General features: G+C 37.1%; 4 protein-coding genes across 5 annotated transcripts; 3 read left to right on the top strand and 1 right to left on the bottom strand.

The window, feature by feature from the left end:
• Window positions 1-577: 577 nt before the first annotated feature.
• Window positions 578-1,725, top strand: LOC113731233 (external alternative NAD(P)H-ubiquinone oxidoreductase B2, mitochondrial-like). Of its 2 annotated transcripts, XM_072079303.1 has the most exons (4): window positions 605-680; window positions 764-885; window positions 1,234-1,353; window positions 1,483-1,725. In XM_072079303.1, the coding sequence occupies exons 2-4, from the start codon at window positions 809-811 to the stop codon at window positions 1,568-1,570; spliced, it is 285 nt and encodes a 94-aa protein (XP_071935404.1). In that variant the 5' UTR covers window positions 605-680; window positions 764-808; the 3' UTR covers window positions 1,571-1,725. The 2 variants fall into 2 exon arrangements, with proteins under 2 accessions (XP_071935403.1, XP_071935404.1); XM_072079302.1 differs by having other exon boundaries at window positions 578-885.
• Window positions 1,726-2,916: 1,191 nt separating this feature from the next.
• On the top strand, window positions 2,917-4,663 carry LOC140036130 (uncharacterized). Its single transcript, XM_072077416.1, has 4 exons — window positions 2,917-3,267; window positions 3,766-4,249; window positions 4,351-4,503; window positions 4,629-4,663. Exons 1-4 carry the CDS (start codon window positions 2,917-2,919, stop codon window positions 4,661-4,663), a joined length of 1,023 nt encoding a protein of 340 aa, XP_071933517.1.
• Window positions 4,664-6,236: 1,573 nt separating this feature from the next.
• LOC113728645 (heat stress transcription factor A-7a-like) lies at window positions 6,237-7,573 on the top strand. Its single transcript, XM_027253029.2, has 2 exons — window positions 6,237-6,476; window positions 6,845-7,573. The coding sequence occupies exons 1-2, from the start codon at window positions 6,237-6,239 to the stop codon at window positions 7,571-7,573; spliced, it is 969 nt and encodes a 322-aa protein (XP_027108830.2).
• A 1,872-nt stretch (window positions 7,574-9,445) lies between these two features.
• LOC140036749 (DNA replication licensing factor MCM4-like) lies at window positions 9,446-15,528 on the bottom strand. Its single transcript, XM_072079300.1, has 19 exons — window positions 15,384-15,528; window positions 14,621-15,280; window positions 14,396-14,524; window positions 14,185-14,266; window positions 13,389-13,521; window positions 13,206-13,277; window positions 12,946-13,068; window positions 12,750-12,863; window positions 12,439-12,651; window positions 12,261-12,359; window positions 11,971-12,131; window positions 11,625-11,721; window positions 11,358-11,519; window positions 10,937-11,017; window positions 10,776-10,854; window positions 10,520-10,656; window positions 10,375-10,428; window positions 10,176-10,264; window positions 9,446-10,069 (listed from the first exon to the last, which is right to left on the bottom strand). The coding sequence occupies exons 1-18, from the start codon at window positions 15,418-15,420 to the stop codon at window positions 10,190-10,192; spliced, it is 2,508 nt and encodes an 835-aa protein (XP_071935401.1). The 5' UTR covers window positions 15,421-15,528; the 3' UTR covers window positions 9,446-10,069; window positions 10,176-10,189.
• Between the last annotated feature and the right edge of the window lie 2,204 nt (window positions 15,529-17,732).

Genomic DNA, 17,732 nt, shown 5'->3' with positions numbered 1-17,732 from the left:
ATTATGTCCCAATTTAATCCCTAATATACACCCTTGTAAATATAAAATCTATCTCACTTCCTTAATAATATTACTTAAGTAGGACAAATTTCAGAATAAAAAAAGTGGGATAAATTTTATAAGCGAGGGATTAAGGTGTCCCATTTTTAAGTTTAAGATCTAAAATGAAAATTTAGGTATGGTTAAAGGGGTAGAATGTGGAATTAACCCACTAATTTGTGTAAACTTATTGAATTTGGCTTACGATCCGATATTTAGTGTTTTACGGATACTTTTGTCACTATTTCCAAATTAGTATTTGTATTTATCGAACAAATGAATACAACCTACGTCTCACCTATTTTTAAAAGATAGATAAGAACTCTCTTAGTCTTTTTGCTATCAGTGTCTTTTTGCCAATTCATCAGGAGGATGTTGCAGCCATATTTCAAAAGACGAACAAGGACAACTCTGGTGCTCTTACGGTCAAAGAATTTCAAGAAGTCCTTGATGACATATGTGAGAGATATCCTCAGCTGGAACTATATTTGAAAAATAAGCAGATGCATAGTCTAGTTGATCTTTTGAAAGATTCAAAAGGGAATGATGTAAAAGAATCCATTGAGGTGAACATTGAAGAATTTAAATCGGCTCTCTCCCAAGTTGATTCTCAGATGAAGAATCTTCCTGCAACTGCCTAGGTTTGTTAACTATGATGTCCAAATTTGGTCAATCGTATCATGCGAGTTACAGGAAGCAATATTTTTTTAGGATATTTTTACAGGTTGCATCTCAGCAAGGTGTCTATCTTGCCAATTGTTTTAATCGGATGAAGGAGGTTAAGACAAATCCAGAAGGTCCTCTTAGGTTCAGGGGAGAAGGACGCCATCGTTTTCGCCCTTTCAAGTATCAGGGGAACCTTTAGTTAGATATCTTCTGCATCCCCACTCATTAACAGTTCCACTCTCCTGACACCTACTAATGCAATTTGGAGAATAAGATGAAGTTGGAGATTAAAAATTCTTCTTTTCGGATGCAATTTGAGAATGTTAGCTTGTTTGGAGGCAGTTTATTCTACCAGATGATAAGAGATTCTTAAGAAACGCCATATGAGGATGAATACTTGGATCAGAGGAAAAAACTTTGTCTGTATAGAGTTGGCAAAGATAGAAATCTATTGAAAAGTTGAAGGGTTGTTGCATGAGCAGCTTGTAGATTTCTTACTTGTGCAATGTACTTTGATGCTTGTTTCAGGTACCGGCATGTTGGACAATTTGCTCCTTTAGGAGGTGAACAAACAGCTGCCCAGCTTCCAGGAGATTGGGTTTCAATTGGGCAAAGCACCCAGTGGCTCTGGTACTCAGTTTATGCAAGGTTTGCTACTCAATTCCTCTTCATTTCACCTACTATAAGGTCTTTTGAACTTGCAAGATCTTGCAATTGATACATGTCCACGTACTGTTATACTTATGATTCATTTGGTTACTATTTTTGAATTGTCAGCAAGCAAGTCAGTTGGCGTACAAGGGCATTGGTTGTATCAGATTGGATAAGGTGTTTCATTTTTGGCAGGGACTCCAGTAACCTTTGAGGGAGCAAGGCTTCATTTTCTGCTTTCATTTACTCTACAGCCTTTGATGGAAATTTTGCAATTAATCTATCTCAAATTTTTCTCCCAATTGTCTTAAGCAACTTGGTGTCAATTGTTTTGGAACAAAGGCATTAGAGATCACAATTTTGCAGCTAGTCTTGGTGTTAAATCTAAATGTTGGTTTATAGGGGGTACGTAATCTCCTTGGTTTGTTACAAAAGCAGCGGAGGAACCAAAAGGCAACAAAGCAGGTGTTTTTACCAAGAGATATATTGACTAAACGGCGTTATTGTTTCCGTTTAATTGGTTTCATGTTTTTGCTTGCTTATTATACTCGATGCGTGCATGATGCGTTGCTTTTCCAAGTCCGGGTCCTATGCAGGAGAATTCAAATGACCATAAGCTATATAGATAAGAGAAGGCTACGATTATTGATTGGGGCAAAAAAGAACGAGTCATCTCTCGTAAGTTAGCCTCAACTTAGTGAAGGTGAAGGTTGTTGAAAAGTCAAGACATCTGTTATCTATAAATTTGTTGAAATTGCAACAGTTGGATGGGAATGTCGTTCTACTCCAGGAACATTTCTCCCCTAGGGTACTAGTATCTATTGTTAAAGAATGGGATAATACGGCTATTAAGCATTAAGTTCACTAACAGAAGACAAAATGTTTTTGTTCAATTCAATTTGGTTAATCATATTGTCCTCTTGGGTTACACGCAATAGCACTAAATAATTATACAATATATCCCGTATATCAAGAATGGGGCTTCTATCTTGCCCCTACCACCCCTCCCCCCATCCCCACGAAAGGAAAAAGAATAATAATAATAATACTTCATAAATAAGTAATTTAAAAAAAGCAAAATTCTGTGTACCTATTTTAGAACTTTTTGGCGGTTTAGATCACGGAAGAAATAGAACTTTAATATATAATCATTGAACAAAGTGTAGCTTTTACAACCAAACAGCAGACTGATTATCCATGTACATTTGGAATATCACGATGAAAAACGGAATATGAAGGACAACTAGTACTGCTTTTTTACCAAGATAGAGTAACAAGTGAATATGGTGTGATGTACAAGGAATATGAGGTGAGTTACAGTCTTCTGATGCATCAAAACATTTCACATAGAATTGGGGATGAGAAAATGGTATAGTAACTAGTGCATGTTTGGCATTCAAAACAAAAGCTTTGTTTCGGAAGCTTTTAGAGGTTCATCTTGGAGAATTGGATTGGTTACCATTAGCAAATGTCAAGTTGCCAAGTTGCTACAGTTTTTATTATGAAAAGATATTTGTAATTTTTTTTCCCCAACAGAACAAAGAAATCTGCTTGCCAATTATGGAAGCAAACCAGGAGACAAGTGAGGCAACAAACTCTACCAAATATGAGCTGAAAAACGGTGAGAATGAGGAAGAGAGAATGAATCCAACAATACCAATGGGAACTGATGTTAGTGAAAGTAGTAGCAATGCTATTGTTACAGCTGCTGCTACAGTTTCTGCAACTCCCCTTGCGAAAGAAGGTTATGCTAATGGTGCATCCTCTTCATCCTCATGGGTGAGAGCCCCACCTCCCTTCTTGTTCAAGGTTTATGACATAGTGAAGAACCCTGAGACAGATTCCATCATATCCTGGAGTTCCAGTGGCACCAGCTTCGTTGTGTGGGATCCTCACAGGTTTGCTGCTGAGGTTCTTGGAAAATACTTCAGGCACAACAACTTTTCGAGCTTCATTTGCCAACTCAACACATACGTGAGTATCTTTCAATCATACCACTTGCATTGTCTCCTATTTTCTCATATTTATGTAGATTTCTTTGATTATTTAATAATGTTTTGCCTAGTGTATGTGACTTTTGCGAATTGTTTCCTTCTGAAGTGGCACTTTTTACTGTTATATTAAGAGTTCTCGCTCTTCTTATGTGCACTGTAATGCATAAGTTGCAAATCAAAGCAAGAAAACTTGAATACCAAATGAACTTGCCTACCAGTATTAGTATAAATGTATGTGAGGTATCATATTCTGCATATCTTATAAAATCTCCTCTTTGCTGTTGCCGTGTGATCTAATATCATGGTTCTTTCTTTATCAATCTATTTTTCCTTTAGTGACATGGGATGAATAACTAGAATTTTGAAATTAGAAAAGAATGAGACATAACTAATTGGTGCTGTTATAACATTTTAGGGGTTCAGAAAGATCAATTGGGATAGATTGGAATTTCAAAATGCGTGGTTTCAAAAAGGGAAGAAGAGTTGGCTAAAGAAAATTAAGAGAAGAATTCAAGGAACTCAAAATGCACATCTATGTAAGCCATTAGAAACTAAAGGACAATTGAGTTTGTCTGGAGAGCAAAAGAAATTTGAAAGTCTAATGCAAGAACATGATGCGTTGAAGGTGGAAACAATGAAACTGAAAGACGTGGAAGAAAATTTAGAGAAAGAAATGAAAATCCTTGAGAAACAAGCCCAGTGTATTACATCCAAGCTACAAAATATGCTGAAGCATACGATCCATGAACTTCTGATAAGAAAAAAAAAACTGCAGAGCAATGATACTGCAAATGAACAGGAATCAGGTGGAAGACAAAACATTGAGAGCTCAGTAGAGCTCCTAAATGAAGGGGAAACATCTTATGGAAGCCGGGAAAACTCTCCTAGGGCACAATCGGGTACGGGAAAGACATTTTCAAATGTTGACTTGAGCACTGCTGTTTAGGAGGAGGAGAATTGTACTGTTTTCATGGAATATTTCCTGATTTCTATACTGCAGTATACTCATTGCTAGAGAAGCAGCTAATGGATGATATAAGCTATGAGAACGTGCCTGAAGAAAAAAAAGCAAAGCTTCAGCAAAATGATGTCATCCCTTTGGAGGATTTGATTGAAGGACCGGCAGATTGGAATGAGTTTGCCAAAGGGATAGGTAACAAAGCCAGGAGTTAGGAGTCCAAGAGTTGATTTTACTGGTATTACCTGGACCTGTAATTTCTTTTTCACAATTGAGATATCAGTATCTCTTAATCACATTTATCTACTATTCTATGTCAGGTACCTCATCATGGTGTTTCACTGGATTGCCATAGCTCTTGCAAAACCAGTTCAGGAGCAATTCCCTCTATGGATATCAGATGATGTCCAACTTTTATTCTATCTTTCTTTTTCTTTTTTTTTTTCTTTTGTCCATCAAACTATTTCAATTCATTCATTACTGATTTTGTCAGACTTCTTGAGACCTGTATTACTTCAGTGTGTTTTAAAGGTAAAAGATGTCTTGATCAATTGAACTACATTTCTTTCTAGTTTGTTTGGATGCCTTGCTACTACAAAGGTTTGAACTCAGCAATGACCTCTAAACATGGTTTCAAAGTGTCTTTTATTTGGAACAAATTTTCTTCCATTAGTTTATTTACAATCTAGTCTGGGTTTTATTTTTCATCACAATAACACCAGTAAATGAAACCAGAACTTTACTTCAAGTGTTAAAGCTACTAAGCTTGCACTTGTATCCTATGTGGAAAGAGGTATTGCACTGTAGTTGCAAGCATCATATGGTCTCTTTTGAGGAACTAAGTTGTTTTCAATTGAAAAATCCTTATGTTTCTATCTGTTGCTTTACTACTGTTGTAAAAGCTCCCAATTGACAAACAAGAAAATGTTCCAAATGCAAGGTTTGTTCCTCACTGCAATAAATATTCTGAAACAAGATTTTCTGGAAAATGGGCCAAATTCTTAAGTTAACTATGATTATCTCTCATTATCAATTAGGAATGGAGGTAATCACTGTAAACGGATAAATGATTTTATATCTTTTCCTATACAGAAATGTTTGTTAATCTTCCGCAGTTTTTTCTGTCACACTAACAGAAGTTGTACTCATTTGCCAAAACAAATAACAAGAGTTTCACTTATCATCCTTCCTCCTTGTCCTAATTGTACATCGATGTGCCTTGGATTATGAAAAAGACAACTAATTCATCCTTAAAACTAAATAATGACTAGATGGATCAAAATTCATACAATATGTCTCCTTTCTTTTTTCAATTTGTTTCCCCTCAGATTCCAAAATGTTTCAATCTTGTAACAGCATCAAAGTTAATTTACATGACACGTTAAGGAACAAGGCCGGTTATGGCACAAATCGTAGCTACATCCTGGTCACTTGGTTTCGAATAATACTTGAAAAGAAAAGAAAAGTAGACGAGGTAGATTGCTGATCTATATAAGCCTAGAGTACACTAATGCAGCTTCTATTAACAACTCATTTTGAAGTACAAGGACACCAGAAACATGCTTTAAAAATGATGTTGTCCTTCCCCCCATTTTGATTCTTAGGTGAACAATCAAGGCCACTCAAATATGAAGATAAAAATCAGATTGTGCTTTCTTTACGAAATAAGTTGCAAAAGGAATATATTCTTGGTGAATAAGGCAGTAATAGAACAATATTAGACTCATTCTTGCTAAGGTTGGTAATTGAAAGATAGTGAATTGAGAGTCATGATTTCACCAGAGGGGGACTAACTTTTTTGATGGAATTTTACTTAAGAACAGCCACTGCAAGCAGCGGCAGTTTGTTTAGCCCATTTGAACATCTTCAAACTTAAAAACAGTCTTGACTACTACCTCATGGAATGCAAAACAACTCGTCAAGATACAATGGAAGTACGTGGTGGAGGAATAGCCGGAAATGGTAGGATTGTTAGGCCATCTTCGCCACCCTCCAAGCAGGCCTCAGAGAAGATGGAATTCATGAAGGGAGTGCGTGGTTTCACTCCGCCCCCCTTCTTGATGAAGACCTTTCAAATGGTGGAGGATACAAAGACAAACAACATGATTTCATGGAATTCTGAAGGTACCAGCCTAATAGTCCTGGACCATCTCAAATTTGCTGCAGAGGTTCTACCAAAATATTTCAAGCACAGCAATTTCTCAAGCTTCATCTACCAACTCAACAACTATGTGAGTTTATGCATTTCAGATTATTGCATACCCTTTAGAGTAAATCCTTTTTCATAGCATGGATATCGTATTCTTTAGATAATTTTTTTATCATCATTAGAAAGTCTCTGCAAGAATTTGTTATGTCTATCACAACTCATGAACCTAGGTAAATGCCTTTTTCTTGTACTTATGCTTGCTACTTTTGCTCATGCTTTGTGTTTGCAGTTTGAATGTCAAATAAATTCCTTGTTGAGACTCGAATTCAACAACAACTGGGATCCTCCCCCACTAATTTCTGATTGTTTGCTTTTTAAACTTAACAGGGATTCAGGAAGATTGGACTGAGGCAATATGAATACGAGAATAAATGGTTTCAGAGAGGGCAGGAACATTTGCTAATGAACATTAAAAGGCGAAATGATGAAGATCCAACAATCAGGAAAAGACGAGGACCGAGGGAACAACACGTAACGGCTACGAGGCCTTCAATGGAGGCAGGGCTGGAAATTTTTGAAGATCACATGAATGCATTGAAGAAAGACATCACAAGATCAAAATATCATATGGGGAAACTTGAAAGTAGCATAGCTATCTTCAAGAAAAATGTGAAAAGAATGGAGGCTAAGTCAAAAGCATTGATCAAGGTCTTAGCTAGAATATTCAACCCCGCCTTAGTTGAGAAGATAATTCAGCGTATGGAGGAAGAACCAGAACTTGAAATCCTTCAGACCATGAAGAGAAGAAGAGTGATTCTACCACAAAGCTCTAAAACCACAACAAAGTCCACGGATGATGGAGCTTGTGGCATGGACCAAGATGATCAAGAGGCAAACATTTCAATGGCAGAATCGAAAAAAACTGCTGATCAGAAACTATGGAAGAAGTTCATGGGAGATGATTCAGTTAGCGAGGATGAGTCGGAGCAACAACTGTTGAAGCAACACTCGAGGATTGATATGGGATTCGATGATTTGATGGTATCCAAGATTGTGAATGCCAAGGAGCCTAATTTGGACGTGGAGGATGAAGTTGCTGTTGACCTCTGGACGTGATAATTTGTTTCGCAATCGTGTGATTTTCTTGCCTTGCTTTCCATTTTTCGTCACACAATTGACTTACTTTTCAAGTTGTTGAATCGTTAAACAAAGCTTCATCAATGTTCTGCAGGGTTTCACTTGGTGCAGTATCAAGAAGATGAGAGAAAGCAGCTGCTAGAAGAGTTGATGCAGCAGAATTCTCTGTTTTTTTTTTTGCTACTTTTTTTTGTAAGGTGTGCATTTGATATTTGTAGATTGGGGTATCCCTGTTTCGACCTGTGTTTGCAGCTTTTATTTGGAGACATTTACTGGTTTGTAAAACTAACTAGTTACGTTGGAAAACATCCGTGGTGATATTATGCTAGCTACTATTATTTATTAGTGTAATCAACAGGTACTGATGCTTGCTATTGCTAAATTTGAGAAATTCTGAGTCTCAAATTCTTTCAATCAGCAGAGATAGGTATCTAGTATTTATTATTACTGGATGATGTTGATGCTTGATGCTGCTAATCTTGTGCAGTTGTGAATCTGAAGTTTTTTTTTTGAGGTTCCTTCCAATTATTATTTCAAGCAAAAGGCTGGTTTTTGGCCTTTTTGGCTGATAAGGAATATGTTGCATCAAAATTTTTGTGTGTTTCGAAAATGTACAATACACAAAATCGTAATCCCAGCAGAGTGATAGATAGTAGTATTTGGGTATTACGTGAAAGGCCCCCTACCCCTAAAAAAATTTCGAGTAAGTGGGAAAGGGGGATTGCTAAGAAGTCATCCTCTTCCAACATGAAAAGATTAGTTAGGCACAGACACACATAAATTGAAGAAAAAGTTAGTCTGTTGATTGGTAGGTTGGTGGTAACACGGGGTTGTTAAAGCTTTGGAGACAAAAGATAAGAGGGGTCTCTATTCTAATCAAATAATGCATAAGAACAGCCATCTACTTCAGGTTCTTGAGAAACAACAGGCTTATCTTCATTGTTCATTAGTGATGTCAATTCCCCCTTTTTTTTTGGCCAAGTACATTAATAAGGCTTGTTCACCCCATCCCCGCCCCAAAATTCATTTAAAATCCATTATAAATCTTTCATTATTAGAAAATATGTAAGAATCATTATAAGTTTTATTTATATGGAATATGTAAAAATTACTATAATTTTTTGAAAAAAATACATTGATAGTTTGCTATGCCCTTGAAAATGACATAACAATATAACGGTCTTCTCCTTCTAAACTTTTTTCCTACAAAAAGAAAAAAATCCAATTTTTTTTTTTTCACATTTACATTAGGGGTCCTAAGGGCTTTGGTGAAAAGGCTCAATTGCAATTGTCTATAAGGATCAAAATTTGAATAAAAAAAATTACATGTTGTGACTATTAGATTTTCTAACTTTATCGTCATTATACTTATTTATTACAATTTAAATGACCTTTGTCTAACCATTTTCCTCTTCCCTAACATCTCATGGAGATACACATAAATTTGAACTTTCAGCGTTTGAAATGGTATGCCATTCCTCTTCTTCTAAACTTTTTCCTACAAAAGGGAAAAAAACAATTTTTATCCATTATAATCTTATTTTACTTTTTTTACACTTCAGGTCCCAAGAGCTTAGGTGGAAAGGCTCAATGCCATTTTTGTTTACAAGGATCAAAATTTGAATAAAAAAAATTACACGTTGCAACTATTAGATCTTCTAACTGTATCATAATTATACTTATTTATTACAATTTAAATGTTTTTTGTAATCCTCTTGCCTGACATCACATGGAAGTACGTATTAAATTTGATCTTATCAACTTTTCATCGTTAATCTAAAGATGATATTAGCTAAGGTTAATTAGGGACCAAAAGAATCAATAAGATGCAATTAAAGAATTAGCTGGGGGTAAAACAACACGAAGAAACTGTCCGTTGTCAATTATGGGCATAAAAAGGGATTAATTACAATTACCCCCTTTCTGATTTACATAATCGCGGAGGCCACCGGTGAGATTGCTAATATTTCAGGACTTCTTTCATGAAATTTTTTAAGCTATAGCGTTCTCCAGGAAAAAAAGAACAAAAAAAAAAAAGGAAAATAAGAACTGGTGAAGAATAATAAGCACCCGTACGACACGACGGAGTAACTCAAATTCTAAGGATCAAGGCATTACTGCTCAAGTCAATTCATCTTCATTGATCTCGCATTTGCATCCTTCCCGGTGTCTAGCAAAGAATTTATATAATTTACAATATGGATGACTCTCTTCATCACAGCAGCTTTTCAGAATCTCTTTCAAGATTTTCATTTAACGCGCGACATCACTGTCCAACTAATATCACATGCCCCGATACAGATTAGGAGGTCGAAGCTCCATGTCAGCAGAACAAAACGACTTTATGATGAATGCAAGATGCTGGCCATTCCGAACAGCACAACGAGTTTACGAGCTGCAAGAGACTCTAGGCATATAATCAAAACCGCTTCCCAGCACCAAGTGCATGGCCTGCCAGTAACATTCTAGCTCCTCCTGATAAACATTCATGTAGACCCGAAAATGGAAACTCTTGCGTCAACTTTCGGTGCCATGTATACTTAACTCAAAATCTGAAACTATTTTAGCAAGTGTCCCGTACCGGTTAAGGTTTAATCATATTCTTTTCACACTGTCACCATGGACAACAACGAAACCTTCACTTGCAAGAGTGGCTAGAGCATTCCGCAGCTGATGCAACAAGAACACGGCAATAGATATTGTTAGTGCCATTGTGGACTATTTTACTGCGTGCATGAAAGAGACAAACAGAGGGGTAAAGAGTGGGGAAAGACATTTACATCATTGAGGTGAACTTCAGCACCAGAATTTTGCTTCTTCAACTCTTCCAGTAACTAATTACAGATTTTCAGCATAAATCAGCTTCTGAATATGTTGTGAAAGCTAAAAGACCAAGTAGACTTGGAAAACTAGTTGTACTCGTACCTCCAGCAGGCGGGTTGAGGATCCACCTATTTGCATTTTCTCCATTATTATGTTGCGGGTGGTTGATACTAAATTCTCTCTTCTCATCCGCTCACTTGCAGAAACTCCAGTTGTGATTAGATCCATGTCAATGGTTCCTATTCAAGAAATCACAAATTTGGCCACAATAGACATAATCAGGAAAATGTCAAAGTGGAGCCAAGGAGTACATCAGCTAGTAAAAGTTTAAAAAAATTGGACAATAGAAGAAACAAACCAGTAGAATGATCTGTTGCGGACTGCTGCAGCGCAACTTCAAGAAGCCGGAACGCCTCCATCACATCCTGCTTTTCGACCTATGTGCATGGGAAAATAATTACTGTAAATTATTTATTTCCTCAATGTGCCTGCAAGGTCACTTGGCAAAAGCATACACACCCATTCAGAGAATCGAATCCTAGCCAAAGCCTCACTCAGGCGTATCAAACTCTCAATTTGTCTTGGCGTTGCTGTTATGACCTGAAGAAGATAAAAGCCAAGTAACTCCACAAAGCTTATACCCGAGAACTATTTACTGGTTCTTTGAAAAACATTTGCAGGCAGAAAGACAGAACAAATTTTAAGACGATATATCACGACAAAACTCCATGTTTAGGAACATATTAAAGCCATCATACTACAATTGAATGTAATTTTGTGAGTGAAACATCCAAATAACTTAAAGAGACTACAATGACTTCTCCAGGAATAAGAAAAATTTTACTTCTGAAAACCTAATTATGAATATCGAAAGGTACCAATAGATAGACTACAACAACCAAAAGCAATAAAAGAAAAGAATAAAAACCTCATAATTTACCTTCTTGCTACTGCCTGGAAAATTTCCCCTTCTTCTCATCTCAACATAACCTCTAGTCAACTCTTCAGCAGCTTCATCAGAAAGTTGAGGATGTATATTTTTTCTTGCATAGCTCATGAAAGCAGTTAAAGTTGGAAGGTCGATGATGTCCTCCTGCAAAATCTGCAAGAAAATGAAAATTGGCAAATGAACATAAAGGATTTTCCAGAAATGGTTATAAAGTCAACAAAATTACATAGTTAAAGATAAAAAAAAAAAAAAAGGAACCTCAGGATTTTCAAAGTGTAGTGCAACAATGTGCTTTGCAAGACGCCTGTCTATCTGCTCATCTGCTTTGTCAAGAATTAAGTAGATGAGATCAAACCTGGAACAATGAGTGATTGGTCAGGGTGTTCTGGAGGAAGTCTGAGTCTAATAAACAGTGGAAAAAAATGAATTACAAACAAAAGGTATTTTCACCAGTGTCCTCAGTAAAAGGCCTATATTTTCTACTAGACTTAATTTATGTAAGAGTCCTACAAGAGCATATACTAAGAAGCATTTTTCATCATAATACCAAATTCACCCATGTTTGAAGGTTATATCCTTGGAGCACTAGATCTCAGAATCTCACCTAGACAACAGGGTAGGAGGAAGATGTATGTTATCAATCACCGACAAACGAGGATTATAACGTGAACCAATTGGATTTGCACAAGCCAAAACTGAAGTTCTAGCATTTAGTGAAGCAATAATTCCCGCCTTGGCTATCGAAACTGTTTGTTGCTCCATCACCTGCAAAGGTTGGAGCCAAATACGCGATTCAACAATTCAGTTCATGCAACCATGAAGTAACAAAAGAATTCCAGATTTCAAGCTCCATTTTCACCTATATAAAGTAAAGGAGTATAACTTGGGACTTACCTCATGTAACATGCTCCTTGCATTATCAGACATTTTATCAAATTCATCAATACAGCAAATTCCTCTGTCACTCAAAACCAAGGCTCCACTTTCGAGAACCTACAATCATCACTGAAATCAAATCCAAGTTCCCCATGTTGCATTGCAAACTGATAAATCAATAGAATACATGTCATACAGTTTCACCAGTCTCGGGATCTTTGGTAACATAAGCTGTTAGTCCAACGGCTGAGCTTCCTCGTCCACTTGTATAGATTCCACGAGGAGACAGCTTGTGAATGTACTGAAGAAGCTGGGATTTACTGGTTCCCGGATCACCAACTAGAAGAATGTTAATGTCGCCACGGAAGCTTGCCCCAGATGGTAATGTCAATGCATTTCCACCAAAAAGCTACACACAAGGCAGGATCCTCAATATCATTATAAATAAAATCAGTATCAGCAACTGATATCTTTCTCACCACTCAACTGATTTTTCACTGAATGTACCTGGCAAAGAAGTCCCTTTTTTACATCTTCCAACTCCCATATGTTTGGTGCCAAAGATCTTGTTAACCGTTCATATATATCAGGCAGCTGAGAAAGTTGCTTTAACTTTTCCACCTGCAATTCAATTAGAAGATTTTTTAGGAAAATATTGGTAATAAAATTCGATAGTTAACAAAGAAAGAAACACGTTAACTACCTTATTGTCATAGTCAACAGTGTCTTCATCACTTCTAGCAGTGCCATTTTCAGTTTCCATGGGATCTTCTGCTTGCATTCTTGACTTGTCAGTCTTCTTCAGGTGAAGACAGTCAATGTATGTCTGAGACCAAGACAATATCAACCATAAATTGTAATTAACTTCTTGGCCACATTTGAAATAGTTAAAGTAATTCAAAGTTAAGCTCTCTCCAAGTTTTCAAATTAATTCAGGAAGTCAAGCACAAAATGATTTCTTGCCTTAAACAGTGATTTCACAGTTCTCTGTGTTGGCCCAATTCTGACAGTCATAGCCCTGTAAATTCCTGTTACCTGAAAAGCATGAATCCCATAAATCAGAAATGATAGAAGAAGTCAAAAGAGACATGACAAATAACTTTCATATCTTAAAAGGGCAAAGAATTTTACATATGATGATCTTACCTCAACCCTGTCACCAGGCTTCCCAGCATCTACCAGCTTGTCATGCATCAACAAGCTTACCGTGTGAGGTGTTCCTCCCTCTGGGATCTCATCAGGTGTCTCCTGGAGTCTTACAATCTGTTTATCAGCAAACCTGTTTTCCAAAGCATTACAAGTAAATGACGTTTTAATTGACCTGAATTAGATTAGGATTTGCTTAGGCTTTTCCAAGTACAATATCTGAAGAAACATGGTTTATATGTCTATTAGAAGATATATTCAGCTTATGCTATAAAAAGCATGAGTTAGCTTTTGCATTCAATTTCCTTGCCTCTCAATTGGAATTTCACATATTATCTGAATTTTTAAATGGCACCACTACTTTTCAAAATGAATCTAATTCCAAAACATTCTCTACATGAAATCAAGCATCTTTGACAAGCATAAGGTGAGTCTTAAATCATCAAATTAGGCCACTGACATAGCAAAATGAATGCTATGCCCTATGCTACAAAGGAAACGGATAAGCAGGCAAGTGGTCATCAAACAACGTCTACAGACAAGAGAGTTCATTTTCAATGGTCAGGAATTGTCAGAAACAGTGATATGCAGATCAACATACCACCAGGAGGAAGATGAGGACACAAAAAAAACGTGCAACATGGATAATGATAGGATATATCGATGGTAGCAGCAATGGCAAAAGGACCAGTGATTCCTGGCCAGCATTACATCGAACTAGAAGTATTGTATTCTAATTCAGATAAGTACGGCATCCAGAAGTAAACAAATGAAACGAAGTGTATTAGTGCATTACCTGCATCTATTATGAACAAGGGTCATGGAATTTCTGGCAAGACATTCTTGCTTCCCACAAATCAAAGGCTCATTAATCCTTCCTGTCAGCACCCACAACGTCCAAAAGATGGAAAAAAAAATAGTAGAGTTCAATATCATCGTTCATCCATGATATTCTACATTTTCTAGGTAACTAGGGCGTGAACTGGAATAACATTGCCATCACTTACCTCTGTCCACAACAACAGGATCAGAGTAGTAGCCGCATACAAGGCATCTAAAAATTGCTTCCCTGATCTCAGGTATAATTGAACTACATCTAATAATCATTCCCTTCAACGACACCATCTTTTCAATATCTAATGAACCAAAAAAATCACCAATTCAGTCTTAGCTGTTTGTAAGAAAACTTGAAACGTAATTAAAAAAAAAAAAAGAAAGAAAAGAAAACTGACCAGATGGATTGAGACTTCTCATTGAAGTGGAGACCTTTAGGTTGAAAATCCTTGCTTGTATATGCTTTTCGAACAAAGGGTTGATTCTACTAACCATATCCATCAACACAATATCAAAAATTGCAAGAACTTCAAGAGGGTACCTAACCATTTTGGTATAAAGATCGCTATCATAATCAAACACGTGATGTGCATCAACATCAAGTGAATCCCCTTCAATTTCAATTACATAATTGATAGCCCTCATGTATTTCCCTTCAGTTTGAGAAGGGTTTTCGCGAAAATGCCTCAAAAACCTTAAAATTGCTGCATTCACATCTTGAACGCTTATGTTAGTTCCCCAGACATACATTGGCGGGGTTTCATCAGCATCATCAGCGTCACCGGCTTCAGAAGAAGGTGGGCCGTCATCGGTGGAGGAAGGCGTAGCTGCAGCACCAGTGGGGGTAGCAGTAGATACTCTCCTCCTGCCTCGGCGTGGATTTGTGCTGGATAGGGTTGGGGTGGCCTCGGGAGTGGCGAAACGAGAGCTTGCAGGCGGCGGCGGGGTGGCATATGCAGAAGTGGAGCGGCGACCTCGCTTTCGGCGAGTGCTATCTCCAGGGGATGACAGCGTGTTCCCAATTGGGCTCGAAATTATGTCATCAGGTGATGATGGACCTGATATGAGAGAGAACTAAAATCAATCTACTTTTTTAAGAACTTTAAAAGTATAACGTAAACTGTTCTAAAGGTATTCCACGGTAGAGAGAAGGAAATTTACCGCCATTGATGTTGCCCGGAGATGAATCGGAAGCCATGGTCGATGCGGATCTGTATGACAGAGAGAGAGAAGTTGGGGAGGATTTGGCGCTGGATAGATGCTGGCGGGGAAGGTCAGGTCTGGTTGATTGGTTTTTGGCGGGAAGGATTGGGTGTTTTGGCGCCAAATTGGTGGGTGAGGTGAAGTCGTCACTCAGTTGCGTGATTGTTTGGGCTTTGTAAATGGGCTTCATGTGGGGAGAAGCTATGCCTGGACACTGCGCAAGGCATTATTAAGCCTGGGAAATAACATGCCTCCACTTGTGCTCGTTATTTAGTACTTTTAAACATTAATTAGATTACTTGACAACTAATAAAATTTTCTACTTTTTTTTTTTTTTTTTTTTGTCGACGGAGTGGGTGTCCGGGTCAAGTCCTTAAAGGCGGCCCGACTAATAACTTGCATATAAAATACTCTTATATTCACTAACGGATACTAAAGTTTTTTTTTTTTTTTGTCCACTATCACGGGCTTCAACAACTTTGAACAATGTGTCACGAATTCATAGAGTAATTTCTCTAGAGCATACTTTTGGGTACAAACCACCAATCGGTGATACTTTGAAAAGAAAAACGATTATGGTCATGCCCTGGGTCCTCCACTCCAAAGTCAGTTGTTACTGGACTGTGCTGGACCGACCTTGTCCAACTTGAGGAGAATTTGGCCCATAGTATCTTCCTGATTTGTTCTATCGCTTTTTTTTTTTCCCGCAACATTCTTTTGGGAAAAAAAAAGTTACTATGAGAGGGTAGTAATACTTTTTCAAAACTCTTCCTTAAAGAAGAAAAATGGAAATTGTACACACAACTAAAAGTCCAAATCACCTTGATGAACACAAGAAAAATAAAGTACGTTTGAAAAGAAAGAAAAACGCAAATCAACTTAGATTAATGAAAACTTCACTGAGGATGGCGGCGGGTAAGGCAAAACCCAAAATCCACGGGTACTCAACTTGATAGTTAATTCAATTAGAAAATCAATGGGTAATCAATTAGAATTTGATATTGATGAAAGGTTATCGACAAGTAATCCAACAGCGTTTAATAAGAGAATGCTAAAAATGTGATACTCGATACATGTGTGTGTGTGTGTGTCTGTCAAGGGATTGATACCTCCGTGGAACCTATTTATTCTCTTTAGTTTAGTGAGTATTTAACTGGCACACATATTTGTCTTGTAAATTATTAGTTGTCATGTTTTATGTACAACTCCTTATAGAAAAATATGGGAGAGTCGTCTGAGTTTTCTGTTGAAAGACTATCAAATTTTCCTTTCAAAAATGTTGAATTTTTCAATGACTCTACCCATATTTAAAATTCAACGCAGTATGTTGATTTACCTATATTGATTTTAGTTGATAAAAGTTAATCCTCCGACAGACTTTAGCAAAAGATTTAGATACGTGGACTAGGGTTTGGTAATAAAGATTTTTAAGAATATCCTTCACAATGGTCATGTTTTGCAACAAAATATACGATCGGACTAAACATCACTAAAAACCATGTTAAAGTACAAGGACCGGTTTAAAGTCAATCACTCCTATGTTACTCGCATGAGAAAACAACATGCAATTTGCCAGTTGAAAGTAACGGGTTTCATAATAAGTTGCTCGCATGAGAAAACAACACTCCTATGTTATTTGCATGGCTCTCGTCACCGAATCAAAAACTGCACTCGGAGAAATAAAAAGGCAGTCCTTAAAATTTAAAAAAATTGAGGCAAAAAAAAAAAAAAGCTACTACAGGTTTTATTGGGAATCTGTCAATCGGAGGAGCGCAGCCAAGTCTTAAAACTCGAAGCCCTGCACATAATTTTTATTGTACATGGAAGTGAAAATCTTGGTTGATCGTCTGGTTCGTCAATGAAGAAGAGGGAAGTTTGAACTTTATGTCTTTTAGACAGATTAAGACTTAAGATAGACCTCATCAGCTAATCTCAGATAAGTAAGCTCATGCCTGTCTCAAAATTAAGGGGCATCTCTTACTTCTCAGATAATTTTGTTTTATAAAAATGCCACTAATAATATATAGTATGGTATTACACAAAGAGAATCCACATGCATGGAGTCCGTACAAGTACTGATTCTTTTATCTTTACCCAAGGGGTGCGCAAGCCAGAAAAGCAGAATACGAGAAAATCATTTCCTCCTCAGTAAGTCCAAGGAGCAAAGTTGAAAATGGAGGCAGTATTCCTTTCGGAAACGCTTTGATGCATGCCTGGCCCCAAGGTACTGCAAATAAGGATGCTTATCTAAGCATGTTAAAGTTGTTATCCCAGTATTATAATCAAAGAAAACATCACTATCTGTTT

The sequence above is a fragment of the Coffea arabica genome, chromosome 2e (assembly GCF_036785885.1).
Source record: "Coffea arabica cultivar ET-39 chromosome 2e, Coffea Arabica ET-39 HiFi, whole genome shotgun sequence".
Classification (NCBI taxonomy): domain Eukaryota; kingdom Viridiplantae; phylum Streptophyta; class Magnoliopsida; order Gentianales; family Rubiaceae; genus Coffea; species Coffea arabica.
Note: the sequence above shows the minus strand (reverse complement) of the source record. Positions and strands in the feature narration are given on the sequence as shown.